The sequence below is a fragment of the Strix uralensis genome, chromosome 15, assembly GCF_047716275.1.
Source record: "Strix uralensis isolate ZFMK-TIS-50842 chromosome 15, bStrUra1, whole genome shotgun sequence".
Classification (NCBI taxonomy): domain Eukaryota; kingdom Metazoa; phylum Chordata; class Aves; order Strigiformes; family Strigidae; genus Strix; species Strix uralensis.
The window spans coordinates 8,858,905-8,873,820 of record NC_133986.1 but is presented as its reverse complement, the minus strand read 5'-3'; the positions used below and the strand labels follow the sequence as shown (position 1 = coordinate 8,873,820).

Below are 14,916 nucleotides of genomic sequence, written 5' to 3'. Positions count from 1 at the left end.
CTGACCTTCGCTGAACTTGCCTCGGTTTGTACAGTGAGAGTGGAACAGAGTACTTACTTCCCAATTAAAATGAATATTGTTTCACTTCTTAGAAATTCAGTTGTCTGTTGTACTTGACGGACTCATTAACAGTTCCTTGCTGCCATGTTGCCAGTGAGAGTGTCTGGAGTCCTTCTGAGGCTGCCCATCGATCACTGGGTTCAATTTTGGGCCCCTCACTACAAAAAGGACATGAAATTACTCAAGCGTGTCCAGAGAAGGGCAACAAAGTTGGTGCAGGGTCTGGAGCACAGGTCTGATGGGGAGCGGCTGAGGGAACTGGGGGGTTTAGTCTGGAGAAGAGGAGGCTGAGGGGAGACCTCATCGCCCTCTACAACTCCCTGAAAGGAGGGTGCAGAGAGTGGGGGAATGAGTCTCTTGACTCAAGGAACAAGTGACGGGACAAGAGCGAATGGCCTTAAGCTGTGCCAGGGCAGGGTCAGACTGGCTCTTAGGAAGTATTTCTTTCCAGAAGGGGTTGTTGGGCGTTGGAATGGGCTGCCCAGGGCAGGGGTGGAGTCCCCATCCCTGGAGGGGTTGAAGAGACGGGTTGACCCAGCGCTGAGGGATCTGGTGGAGTTGAGAACGGTCAGGGTGAGGTTCATGGTTGGACTGGAAGATCTTCAAGGTCTTTTCCAACCTGTATGATTCTGTGATAACAAGTGGACTTGTATGGCTCCATACTGGATCATGCTTGAGAGCAGGTGTAGTATATGCTCTTTTGGGGGGTGACAAGGTTGAATAGATGGATGCCCCATGGTGTTTTCCTAAACAAACTCTAACAGTGAGATAAGGAGATACAGAGCTGGTTATGACTAAGGTCAGGACTTGCCTCTTCAGGGAGACAGAGGTGCAAAGCCTTGAGGTGTAATTGAAGGTGGAACAGATGTTACACGTGTATTGAAATGTCATTGTGGATCGCTATCTGAAAACGTTTATAATTTGCCAGTTATTTTCCAGATGATCTTTTTTAATGTGCTGAAGCAGCAGATGTGTTTGTTGTATCCAACTCTTTAAAGTCATTTTAGGAAGTTAAACAGATGGATGCATTTTGAAATTCAGCAGCATCTCTTTCAGCATCTGTAACGTTGTTTCATGTGCCAACCAGGATAGAGAGAAACGGAGCTTCTGATAAGTACTTTGCCTATGACAAGCTGACCCATTTGCCAACAGCCAATAATATACCAATGTTGTGACAGGAATGATTGACTACTGCTTTTACAGCAGAGTGATTTGAGTTTCCAGACAGTGCTCTTTTTTTTTTTTTTTTTAAAATCTTGGACTAGCTTGAATACAGGTTGTTTTACTCCTGAAATAAACAAAGCTTATGTTAATTCTAATACAGGAGGTGATTATGTCTCAGAACACAGAAAATCATTTCATCAATTGAATACCATCTACCTAAAAAAAGGTTGCATATTACAATGATCTTACTATTAAAATGGTAAGAGGAAATACAAAATAGAGAAAATTATCTCTCAGTTTTATGCCTCCTGTTTGCTCTTTGTTTTCCAATGATAAACGTCAGCCAGATCTTCCTTGGGGGTAATACAGCATGTTAGGGCTGTGTGATGTTTTGACACTGACACCTTCCCAAAATACTCCAAATGCTGAGAGCAGCATTATTGAAAATCCTATGATGGGGTGTGTAAAGTAAATGCAATGCTGTCAGGTCTTTATACTGTAGCTTTAAACAGTGTGAGTTCAATACAGCACTATGGGTAAAATTCAGGTTGGCAGGAAACTTTCGGATGGAATAACATCCTGTCACCTTAAAAAACCAAAATTGATTAAATGTTGAAATATCAAAGCTGTTTAAGGCAACAAACATGTCATTAATCATTACACTGGGAACCTCCTTTTTTTTGGTATGAAACAAAATACTAGGACAACATTGTTATTTTTTTATGTCATTTCAGGTGGTAGATATTACAAAAGCTTGAAAAAAATCAGTATTAAAACAGTAGGACGGTTAGTTACCAGTTTGCTAATGGGAGAATGAGAGAACAGAGGAAATATAAGGAAATTTGAGAAGGGAAGTTTGATACTGCCATGCATGAGGCTGCGTGGTGGCCCTGCAGCACTTTAGTTTTGAGTGTTCTGTGTTACATTAATATAGAGATTAAAGAATAACTGTTTCCTGTACATTCCCTTGCAGAGTGATCTTTGAAGCTTTCTGGTTTAAAACTGAGCATGATGTCTGACAGGTGCAAGTAAACCTCAGCCTCAAATGTATCCGTGATTTTTAAATGCAAAATGAATCAGTACTTTCTGTTGTTTTTCCACAGTTTATGGGGCAATCCTCATCAAATTGCCTTGTGATAGATTGTCATATTGGAGATGGAGGTGGCAGACTGGGTTTTTTGGATGTTGACTCTCAAGAATGGTCATGGCTGTTGGGCTGAAGGTTGACCTGAGTTATGCCTATGTAAATTGAAAGAAGTTTTGCTGAAATTTTTGACTTAGGAATTTCAGTAGGACCATCAGAGTACCCCAAATTTTAGCTTCTAAGGATGTGCTTTTATTTTCCATAAACATCAAATCAGGACTAAGCCTTCTTTAAAGAAGCTGTGGACGTAGGCAACATTTGTATCAGGGCATTGTGTTAAGCACTTTCTGTGTTTCCTTTTCTATCATTGTGAACAATCTAGGTTTATGCAGATTTTTTTTCTTGGTAACACGTTCAGAAATAGCTGGTGTTTGTAACATTGCAATTAATCATTGTGACATTATATGGTGCATTGCCGCTGACCTCCAGCAGCAAACTGCTCCTGAATGGTTGCCCTGTGGGAATGCTCTCTTTTTTTGGCTTCCGGGGAAGAGCGGCTGCGTGCAGACTTTGGTTGTGAAGTGTACTTGGCAAAGCCTGCAAGTGCGGGATGGTATTTGTTGTTCTCTGATACCTAGTTGGCAGTTGGTGAGCACCACAAGCACCACTTCCATGGCTCCAGAGCTGCACTGTGCATCATCAGCTGAACTGGATGTGTGGGCTCAGTATCCAAGAGGATTTTTTTAACACAAATTGATTGGTAGTGTATATTGATGGGAAGGGAGATAATGCGAGTGTAGGATAGGATGGGAATAGTTATCTAAAGAAGATGCTGATAAATACTTCTAATTGGAAGTCAGATTCTGATGTTGGCTGCAGAGAAACTACACTGATGTAGAGCAGGTGAAAATCTGACTCTCACCATTTAGTTTGAATAGTCATACTTTGCTCTTTACAAAATAGCTGAAGTTGCTTAATGATAATCTGGCCAATTTGCGTTTGTTCAAAACTGCTGATGTGGGAGAGATTGATGGCAGCTGAGGCTGGGCTGGAATGCTTAACCAGATCCAGTTGAAAAAAAAGACTTTGAAATATAGCCTTTCCTTCCAATCCACAGGTTTCTACCTTTAGACACTGACAAGTCTTTCAGATGATGGAGTGGGTGTATTTGAAATGAGCCAGTAAGGGACAGCAAGGTTACGAAAGGTGACTACCTGATGATGTGGGATTGTTAGTTTGTAAGTAGTGGGATTTTTTTTTCCCTGCCACTTCTTGATAAGGTAGGGAGAATAGCAGCACAGGGAAGAGAGCATTTTTATAGGTCCTCTTCTTTATATGTCATCTTAACTTGATGGTTCTTCAAGTCAAGAGTAGTTTGTGGTATTTGGATCGTCGTCACCTTCCTTCTGTGATATTCTCATTAGTCACAGATGTTTTCTTTGCTTTTCCAAACACATGAAGCCATAGGCAATATCAAATCAGGCATAAAATAATACAGGAGCTAGTACTATTAACCTTGTAGAAGCAAAGGACACATGAATACGTTAAGAATACCCAGATGCACATCTCTGTTGGGAAGACGTGATTTGCAAGGATCTTTCTAAAATGTTATTGAAATATTTATTCCAGGTGCTGTTAGTGGCATGGAAAGATGATGTCTCTTCTTATGGTCACAGACGTTAAGAGATATGTAAGTCAAGGTGAGCTATAGGTTGGCATGACAAAGCTAGTCTCTTAGGATCGTAAAGATTATTCACGCGTATACACAGTGGTCACTGCTGTAACTACAGTATAGACATACAATATGCATCTGAATCTTACAACACTGCAGAAAGCATTAATTGAAATAAGCTCTTGCATGCCTCATCCCTTTCACTCCTGTGCTTGATGAGTTTAAGTCTGAGGAATGACCTTTACATGCAAAGTCAGAGATGGACCTTTTCAAAGCCAATCACAGAACCCCTGTCAGTATGTCTGTCTCCAGCCAGCTGATCCCAGTTTTTATTAGATTCCAAGAAACTGATGTGGCTACAGATCCAAAAGTGATGGAAACATAATGAAATCAAAGACGTGGGTGTTGATCAAAACGCATTTGCTATGACAGTAGAAGTTACGTAGCTTTTGAGTGAAGCGCTACCAGAGTTAGACTGATGTAAAATGGTGATGTAGTCCAATGATAAATGCATCATGAAATAAAAAAAATACCAGTCAGGAATGAGGTGGGAAAAGTATTTCAGTGCAGTTGTGATGCCAGCTCCTGCTGTTCATGCTTACATTACAAAACCATGAAGTGTTCTGGTACAGAAACAGGATAAATGCGAGCATTGTTGAGAAGATGTTCATGTAAAATGGTGCCATTTTGTGTTGCCATGCAAAAGTGTCTGCCTGTATCTCTAGTGTGGCTAGTGAAATTTTCCATGTATCTTCTGAAAATCAGTGTAATGGGTGTTCTTGTCCAGGTGGAACTTAGCTTGTGTATTTGTTAAAGCATGACACTGTTGTGAGGTGGAATTAAACCCAGTGTGAGTTAGAAACGTGTCAGGGGATTACAAAAGGAATTTTAGATCAGAATTAGTGTAATGCAGACAAGATTTCTGTGAAAAGAACTGGGAACAGAACCAAGGTTTCCTCCTTTTCTCTCTGCTCTATATAAAGAACTCACATGTACAGATTATAATTGCTGTGGTGAGAGGATGCCAAATTATATAATGCTTCTACTCACATCTCTCTTTTCTAATCTTTACCCTTCCTCTTGTGGGGACACAACAAGAAATTAGGAGCTTGATCCCATTCAGACCTTTATGGGTTCTTTCCTGAAATGGTAGCGTAAGTCTGTAGACAGGATCAGGCTTTTACATATTCAATGCTCTGATCAGGGACAAAAGATGGATGTGAATGTGCAAAATGCCTGCAGTACCAAAAATAGGTCCATATTTATTCGTGTCATAACTTCACTGACGTTGATGGAGTTGTGCCAAGGCTGAATAACCCCACAGTCTATAGGACAGCTGGCTGCCTGGCAGTAGGAAAGTTTGGGGAGAATGATTTTGTAAGAACAATTAAGCCTTCTGATATTGACAGTACATGGTGACATTTTAGGAATATTCACCTCGGCTTAAAATGATTTTCTGGGAGATTTTAGATAGATCTACAGATTCAGATACATGTGATGCCTGAAAGACAAAGGTAGCATTGATCCAGGTGTTTTCAAGCCTTGAGTTTAGTTCCGTCAGCAGTTCTGAATCACCAGACCAGGTAACGAGGTGTTCTAATTGATATAGTAATTCTGCATAGCTTTTCCACTTACACTAATGTAACATTTGGCTTCATTGAGGATGGATATTAACCACAAGTTGAAAGGAAGGTCTGATTCTCTGATCCTTTGCTACATTTCATAAAGCTTTTAATTTTACTTGCAATACTCAGACGCAATCCCTATAGGCATTTTTCTTTCCGCTTGGGTCTAGAGACCCTGTTCGGTTGTTAATTGATAGTGTATGAGCAATGAAGGCAGCTTCAATAGTTTTACTGTTCCAGAAACATTCATCTCATTCATAAAGATCATCTGTTCAAGAGCAGTCGACCCTGGTTTTTGTTCTGTTTACTGGCTTTGTTTTGGGCAATGTGCTGACTTGCCTACAAGCTCTTAAACTACAGAGTATTCAAATAGTTTCCACTGATGTGTTAAGGTCTCCAGTTCACATGAGTCTGCTCACTAAAATTTTGAGGATATTAAGCCAGTTCTCACCACCAGAGTCTTGGCATTTGAGATGATGCTACATGGTGCTAAGTAACCACAGCTTGAGTCCTGAGCACTGGCATTCTCTGAGCTTAAAAATCTGTCCTATAAGCCAAGTCACTAGGGGTTTTTGTGTGTGGTTTTGGTTTTTTTAGGTTTTTTTTTCTAACAGGGAAGTAGAGTGCTTGTTTATAGCATTTTTCTCTCCGTATTTCCTCATTTGGGGAGTGGATGGATGCTTGCTGGACTACAGGCAGATAAGGGGGGATGTTGTGATTATTCAGGCAAAGATACTCATCAAACTAAAAGCTTCAAGGGAATGTTCCCCTAGTTAGTGGCTCACAGGACATTTGTGACAGGAAGGAATGAAGCTGTTGTTTTTTGTTTAATATTCCTTACTCATCTTATAGCTTAGATACAGAAATTTAGGTGATTCAAAACAGGGGAAGGGAAAACTCGTTGGACTTTTCAAAGAAGATAAGGAAGATAGCTTCCCAGATCCCATCAACTGTCCCAGAGAAGTAGTTTCTTTTAAAAATCCTAGCCATAAAAACAGTAAAATCAATTATGTATATTTAAAAAAAACACAAACAACCAAAAACCTAGTCAATTCCAAAGATGGAACAAAATTGATGTTGCCCATCTTTGCAGATATAGGCTATAATGTGATGTGTTAAGAATTTATGAACTCATGGTATGGCTGCACTGCCACTGCAAACTTTTTTCTTAAATAGCTGTTTTTTACTGAATCCATAAGAGAAGCAGTGATTCCAGGCCACTCTTCAAATGTGTTACCAGGAATTCACATTAACCTTTGGTAAAGAAGGGGTCCATATTACTGAATTGGCAAAATACCTGTCAGGAGCATAGAAGGAGTGTATTCAGAAGCCGTCATCTTCACTTCATAGGCGGGACTGCACAGCAAGAAATAAAGTAGTTTCCTCTAGCTGTGGAATATTCAATCCAGCATCATCAAAGGATCAGATTCCATAATTGTTAAAGGAACAATGAAAGGAATCCTTTTCTTTTGCTCAAATTAACATTATGTCTGTTTTGGTATCCTGTAACCTAGCCAGTTTTCCAAGATGAAAACAGAACAACAAAAACTGGCAAGTTCTGTGTATCTGGGATTGGTGACCTGAACCTCATAAAACGTGTAAGTGAAGAACAGAACATAAAGTTGTCAATTAGATCTTCTAATAGCTTTTAAACATTACTATATTTTATTACAGACCTAAAATTAGCCTTGTTTTCAGACTTGGATCTTTTTCAAGTTTTTCATACTTCAGCCCAACCTTCTTTTAGCTAGCAAGGCTGAGTTTTCAGCACTGAACAATGGAAATGGTATTGGAGCATTTGACACATTTCTGCTCCCATAACTACCAGTCCTTTCATATGGTAAATCTGATGTTCTTCATGGAGTTGTTGGGCTTTGACATTTTCTATACAGTTGTGTTTAAGCTGACACTGTGCATGGTGTTATGACAGAGCAGTAAACTTTAGAAGATCCACCTCAGTGAGACGGGTGAACAATGATGTGCAGTTTCCAGTCTGAGATTAGTGGATAAAGAGGCGAGGGTGAAAGCAGTTACTCCTAAAAACAACAACAAAAGAATTATCCTCTTTGAGTAATACAAAGCAGCCTGCTGAGCTGGTATATGCAAAAGCAGATGTGCTGAAAAATCCCAGCAACAACCAAAACTCTAGTTAACATGTGAGCTCCATGTGTACTGTGGGAACTTGAGTTATGCAATCAGGGGGCAGTGCTAAGGGAGAGAGATGTCAGACTGCAGTGACAGCGTGTCCAGCCTTTGCTTTGGCTTTTAAATAATATAGTTGATGTGAGATAACTCAAAAAAAAAAGGCAAACAAACCCAAACCACCAACAGCAACAGCAAACCCCTTGTAGCACAGCTAATGTCTTCTGAAACTGTGTTCTGTTAACGGGGACAGACCGTTTTACATTGTGATATTGAGGAACAATAATACTTTAAAAGTACCGTTCTACTCTATAGAGTAGAACACAAGTTCTGGCTTTGATTTCCAGTTCTGCCACTTACTCGCTATGTAACCCTGGAGAAGTCATTTAAGATGACATCCATGGAAGGATCCAGTGTGCAGGTCTTATCTAATTCCCATTTGCATTTCCTAAAACACTGTCCTAATCTTGGAGACACCTACAATCCAGAAATGCTTCATTCTTCTATCTGAAAGAGTCTCAGATGTAAAAACCTGGGTTTTGCACATTTGAAACTTTCCCACAAGTCAGGGTGTCACATAGGCAGGGCCCAGCTCCCCTTGGAATGGGTCGCAGAGCGTGATTCAACCTTCCTTCCCTGAGTGCTCCTCGCAGCCTAGATGGGGCAGGGCGGTGGGCCTAGGCTTCCCCTGTCCAGCCCAGCAGTCCATGGGTTGGATGCTCACTCAGTGCATATTTCAGGTATTTCGAGGGTAGGTTCCTTGCTTCTCTCTGCTTGCTAGGATCGCTCTTGTCCCCGCCACCCAAGGTTCTTGCTTCTTTGGTCTTCAGACAGTGGGTGAGGTGAGAATAAGGAGGTGAAGGAAGTGCCCCTACTTGGGAAATAATGTGATACCTTGGGCTGTGATGAGGATGTGATTTAAATGCAACTTTCACTTCCATGTCTTGTGTTGGCTTTGTGAATATTATTCCTAGGCACCCTCCCCTCCCTGTATATAATTTAAGAAGCCTATGTGGTAACTCAAAGCCTTTGGCCATCATTACAGGCTACCTGAAAACTAGGCATTGTGGCACTGTATATGCCGGTGCCAAGACCCCTGTCCGAGTCCGAAGGCATCTCTTGGTGCCCTGAGCTTCCACGCTGATAATCCTCCGTGGTCCAGGACGGTGCTCTGTGGGCAGAAAGAGGGATACGTGCGGCTCTGAAATGTGTAATGCTTAGAGGAATGCAGGATCTGGGGGCTGTAACGGGTCACGGCATCTGCAGAGCAGCGTGAGGAGGAACCTGTGACACTGAAAGAAAGGCCCCGAACAGCCAAGTGCCAAGTGTTGCTATAATAGGGCTGGATTACTCACTGTGCTTATTCAAATTCCTGTTGATGCTGGCAGCGGGAGTTTTCCCGAATAGCAACGAACAATGAGTCATCTCCAGGTGTTTTTATTTGAAAGCGCGCTCTTTTTTTTTTTTTTTTTTTAAATTTCAAAAAGAAACCGGTACGAAACTCCCCCCGTGCAGCCCCTAGAGCATCTCTCCCCGCCGCCCGCTTTGCCGCCGAGTTCCCAGCCCGCCGCAGGACTTGAAGCCGCTCCTCCCCTTGCGGAGAGGGAGATTTTTTTTTTTTTGCCTTTTTTTTTTTTTTTTTTTTGTTCCTGCTTCGAGCAGGCAGGACCAATCCGGGGGCCGCCCTGCCTGCACCGTGCCGGCAAGGCAGCAGCCGCCGCCCCCCGCCCCGCTCCGCGGCTGCCCGGGAGAGCGCAGGATGCGCGGAGCTGCGCCGGGCGGGGACCCGCGCCACTGCGGGAGGGGAGAATGAGGTGGCGGCTGCTTTCCCTTCCGTCTGACAGCTGAATGGGTTTTTTATTTTTTTTTCCCTCCAGGTTTTCGCGATCAGCACTGGGGGAGTCGGGAAATTTTGTGGCCACTGGCTTATTTTTATTTAAAATTGCTGTCAGTGGACGTTTCTCCTGCTCCAGCATCGTTGTCCTGTTCACAGCTATTAAGGCTTAAGAAGCTTGATTCTCTAAGGCTCGTATCCAAGGGCATCAGTCATTAGCACACTGAGCTACATCTGCTTCTTGGCTAAGACTGAAGAAAGACATCTTAAGCTGGAAATCCTGCTTGCTCACTCGCTCTCTAGTGCATACGGAAGGGGAAGCATATGTAGCAGCAGGTTCCTTTTTTTTTTTTTTATTCCAAAAGGCTGCCTCACTTTGGAGATGCAGTGACAAGATAATGGAGTGAAAGTCTCCCATTTCCAGGGGAGACAATTACAGGAGTCAGCCAGAGAAAGGAAGCAGCAAGTCAAATAACAGCAGAAATAGGAAGGAGGACAGTGGTGAAGAACTGAAAATAAAATTAGAGGAAACAGGTGGAAAGCTGGCATAAAGCTGGGAGACATTTTAGGCTGAAAGTGGTGTGGGTTTTCTGTTTCTTTTTTCTTTTTTTTTTTTTTTTTTTTTTTTCTAGTTTTAAATTCTAAGCTGGTTTTGGAGATCCCTGCAGTAAGCCAGACTGCTTTAGAGTAGAGCAGCTACCCCAACGTGTCCTTTTCTCTCTCCCTGCCTGCTGTCTCTGCTGCTGCTGACAGAAACGTGTTAGGAAAGCAGAAGGAGAAAATGCCAGCCATCCTGGTAGCCTCCAAAATGAAATCGGGACTACCTAAACCCGTACACAGCGCTGCTCCAATCCTGCATGTCCCAACAGCCAGGACCATCCCACAGCCCTGTTACCTGAAGTTTGGGAGCAAGGTGGAGGTGACGAAGCCATTGTATTCCAGCCAGATTCCTCTCAAATCTCCTAATGGACAAGAAAACGCAGGAGATGGACTCCCACCAAGGAAGAGTAGCTCGGTAGAAAATGGATTTGACACACAGGTTAGAAGGCACCAAGTGTTGGGGAGGTGTTTGTGGGAATTTATACTGAATGTGTGCAGCAGGTTTTCTGGGGTAGACAGCAGTGGTGTGAAGAGGAGTGAGAGAAGGGGGGTGTGTGTGTGTAATGACATCTGTCTACAGTGGTGGGATGTTTTATATTCCACATAGTGGCATGTGTTACCAAGGGATGATCTTGTGATTTTGTCAGCATGGTGGAGTTGATGGTGGGGTGGTGAGGGATGGTGCTGTGTGTGCTGTTTGCCTGTGTTGCCTTCTCTTTTGCCTTTGCCTGAACTTGGGGGTTTTACAGAAGGGAGACGGTAGAGATGTTTATGGGTGTGTTCTTTGTGGTCTTTCTGTAGGTGCTAATTGTAATGGCTGGGTTGTGTGCCTGCGATGGGGAGGGAGTGCTGGTTGTCGTGAATGTGTTTTGTGTTTGGTCATGTACTGCACTGGAGCGTTAGTCGTACATTTCGTATTTGTAGTTGTGTGGGGAGTGAATGAGAGGCAGTGCTTGATGTTCAATTACAACATGTATGTCATTCTGAGTGTAGCTAAATAATGTAGGAAATGAATACTCAAGTGGAATTGTCTATTTTGATGCTATGTGCATGACATTATAGATGCAGCACCTTATCAATATGCTTTTTTCAGATTTTCCTTCAATGTGTCAGTTTTCTAACCTATTTTTATATATGCTGCTTCCTGTATAGGGAGGAGAAACGTACGTTCTTCAGCTGGTTTATTTTTTGTCAGCATGGTAACGTTTTCAGCACGGCTCGGGTTGCCTTGTACACTGATGCCCCAGTGTGCTCAACAGCAGTGTAAGCAGATAGTATGTGTTAGCGTACTACGGTGTGAGCAAAGCAGATGGTCTGCTGCAGCAAGCAGAATTGATTAATGTTATATAGGGACTGCTGTATAGCAGCATGATGTATTTTGGCAACAGCCATATACATTACAAGCTGCTTCTGCCAATATCTGAGCCCGGTAGAAGGTGATACTGTTATACTGGGATAGGGAAATGATGACAAGATTCTTATATTTTTTTTTCTTTTCCTTCCTCAGGGAATAATGGATCATCCCTACCATCTAGATTTTGAAATCTATGACCTCATAACCTTATTCTCTTAAGATGAGTGTGACTCCTGATTGGGCATGTTCGGCCTCGTGCCCTGAATTTTAGGATATGCTGCACTTTTGTTGCTGATAGACAGGGTGATGTATCAGGCTGCTCAGGCCAGACAAATACGACTGTAGCAGTTCCTGAGGGACTGAGAGCAGGGAAAGGAGACAGACAAGTATTGGTAGCAGGGTGGTGGCAGCAGACAGACCGACCTGCGCATCACATCTTATGCTTAAAAGAGACGAGTACTCTTTTTTTTTCCTGGTGCTAGAGTCTGTCCTTGTCATTATGAAATGTCAGCAAAATCTCATTATATGCTGTTCTTTCTCTCAGACACGCCTTGGTTTCTGCATAGAAATTTACATTCCTGCAAAAGTGATTCTTATTTGTAAATACTTTCTCATAACAGATTATAATCAGAGAGATCCTGCCAGTGGTAGCCGCTTGCAGCAGTAAGGGCAATACTGTCGTGGTTTTAACTCTGATGCAGATGTGGATCAAACCCTGTTTTTTTTTCTATCCTGAAGATGAAAGGGTCTTCATGCTAACTTGTTATATTTAAACAGGGAGTGATTTTGGCCAAAGGAATTTCAGATAATTTTGAGTTTTGAATAACTTCAGCAGTGGGAGAAATCCTAAGCTTTGTCATTCTCAGTAACCTCATTTGGGTAGCAGTCTTAGCAGATGACCAGCACCTTTTAAGGTGTGAACCAGTGAGGTTTGTTCTACTATCCATTATCTTGAATAAACACAGTCATTTTTTGTTATTCTTATTGATCCAACTTTGATCCCTCTGCCCACATCAGCACGCAGGTTTTTGCCATTCAGGGTAGTAATTTGAAACATGGGTCCATATCTAAAGAGAGATTTTTCCAGATTGGTTGTATCAAGGGCAGTGTACCTTTCTTTTTTTCCTGTCCCTCCTTCCCAAGGGAGGAGGAATGGGATGGATGGACAGCTGCCAGATGGTATGTCAGCAGCTGAAGCATTTTTGTCTTGGAAGACCTTCAGCTACATTCAGGTGTAGAAATGCTTTCTGATAATAAGCCTAGCAAGGTTTAGTCTTAAACACTGCACTAGGTCTAAATATCTCAAGCATCACAGACATGTCCTATGGGGGTGACCATTTGCTTCTCTGGATATTTTGTCTTAAGCAGCAATTTGGCCCTCATCATTTTACTGTGCAGGCACCTGGCATCCCCATTGAGGGAGGTAAGTTATATTCTTATCGTGACATTTTGAGTTCAGATCCACCAGTTGGACCGATACCAAATGTTTTGGCACCTATTTTTTGTACATCTTGGTCCCCACATGGAGTTTGCAGCCCACGGAGGAAGACATCCTCCTGTGTTGGTGGAGAGAGAATTAAAAAGAGATTGTGATACTTGGATCAAAAAACCAAAGAGAAGAAATAAAAATCACCAAAATCTATTTAACTTGTGCTGTATTCCTTGCTGAGGCTGAACTTGGAATTTGCAGCCCCAAACTCTCTCTTGGAGTTAGAGACATAAACTGTTTCCATCAAAACCCAAGGTGATGTCAGGCCACTTTGAACACAAGTGGCAGGGAAGGATTGCTCTTGTACAGCTGCTGAGTAGTTAGAGCAGCCGCTCACAGAGTGGGCTATCTGGGTTCAGTTTCTATTTCAACACGAGGGAATTGAAACTCCTGTCGTATCTCTGAAGGGTTTCATAATCAACAAGCCGCAGGATGTTCTGGGATTATTTTAGGGAGTTGTTCTTAATCCTGTTGAAGTTGGTCCTCTTTGCACTACATAATATAAAATTCAGTTGCATGTACAAAGGAGAGAGCGCAACTTGACCTAATGTTTAGGACATCTGCTTACAGGGAAAGAGGTGATGGGAAGGATGAAACAGATAGATGGGCTACCTTTAATTATTTGTACATATGAATTTTTTTCTTCTATCATAGCATACATATATATTTCCATTTTGAATTTGTGTATGCCTTTTCCCTGAACTTAGTTTACTGATTAGTCTGGACAAGAGGCTCTGTCTGGTGCATAGACCAGAAGGCACAGTGTGAAGGCACTGGATCATGTTCTAATGCTGTTTTAGCATGTCTCAAGCCATTGCACACCAGTGCTAGGTTCATGAGTTTTTTCGGTGTCATGTGGTACCTATCTTGAGCCAGATTCTTCAGAGAACATGGACACTGCAGGTGGTATTCATTAAAGTACTCATTTTTAAAAAACTGCTGAAAATGAAGGTGTCCCACTTGAGAAATGTGGTATCAGTGAAAACTTCTCAGTATTTTGATTTTTAAATTTTTTTTCTTGTTCTTCTTGATATGGTTTTACAAGTGTAAGCTGGATTTTACAGTGGCTGGAAGTTTTGTGCCTTAAGGCCATATAAGGGCAATGTGTTATTTAAAATGCTGTGCAATTTATAAAAAGCTTTCTTCAGAGTATTTCAGAGGCACTTTCCAAAGAAAGGTCTGAGGGTTTTAACATCAAGCCCATTATAAATGCTGGTTGGAAATCTTAGGTTGATGAATCATGGCAGTATCATTCCTATTTTATTGTTACTGATACACACACTCCATTCATTTTTCCATATTAAATTCCCTATGTTGTGCACAACAGTATCCTACTGTTGCACTGGTGCTTATTTTGTCTAATTTGAAAACACCGCCAATAAATTGTACCCGTATTTAGAGAGCATTGTTTTGGAAATATTTAACTTTGTTACCAGAGAAACTTCCGTCAAGTAGAGAGCAAGATAGTGATCTCTCATATACAAAATGGTATTTATTATTCTGAAAAAGTCATATGTATTTGGCTACTAAATTTGCTTTAGTTATTTAAGACAGAAGTCATTACCAATTAGAAGTGCATGGGCATGGTACAATTGTTGGTGCAGGATGCAAGAAGGAAGATACTGTTCCAGGAATACAGTCTGTTGCCATGTTATTATGAAAGCCACTGAAGGAGATTGTGGATTTAATTACTGTTTATTGCTGCTCTGTTGTATTCTCTAGCGTCTTGATTTTCATGAGAACATAAATTAAAGTTTGTATCTTAAGTACCATAGCAGTCCTAAAAGCACCAGGACCTTAGTAAGTCATTGGTCCCACCCTTCCACTAAAACAGTTAAAGTTGAGAGTCATCTATTTAATCTGGTATTAAAGTATGTGTATTCAGCAATTGT

General features: G+C 41.8%; 1 protein-coding gene across 5 annotated transcripts in view; it reads left to right on the top strand.

Annotated features, from left to right (window-relative positions):
• NAV2 (neuron navigator 2) overlaps window positions 1–14,916 on the top strand; it is a 423,681-nt gene that overhangs the window by 177,666 nt on the left and 231,099 nt on the right. For 2 of the 5 annotated variants that reach the window (XM_074884464.1, XM_074884463.1), the window contains exon 1: window positions 8,927–10,620. The exons of the other annotated variants lie outside the window; for them this stretch is intronic. In XM_074884464.1, coding sequence (XP_074740565.1) covers window positions 10,363–10,620 — 258 coding nt within the window. In that variant the 5' untranslated portion in view covers window positions 8,927–10,362. Of the gene's footprint in view, window positions 1–8,926; window positions 10,621–14,916 lie in introns of those variants that run through there. 5 annotated transcript variants of the gene reach the window in all.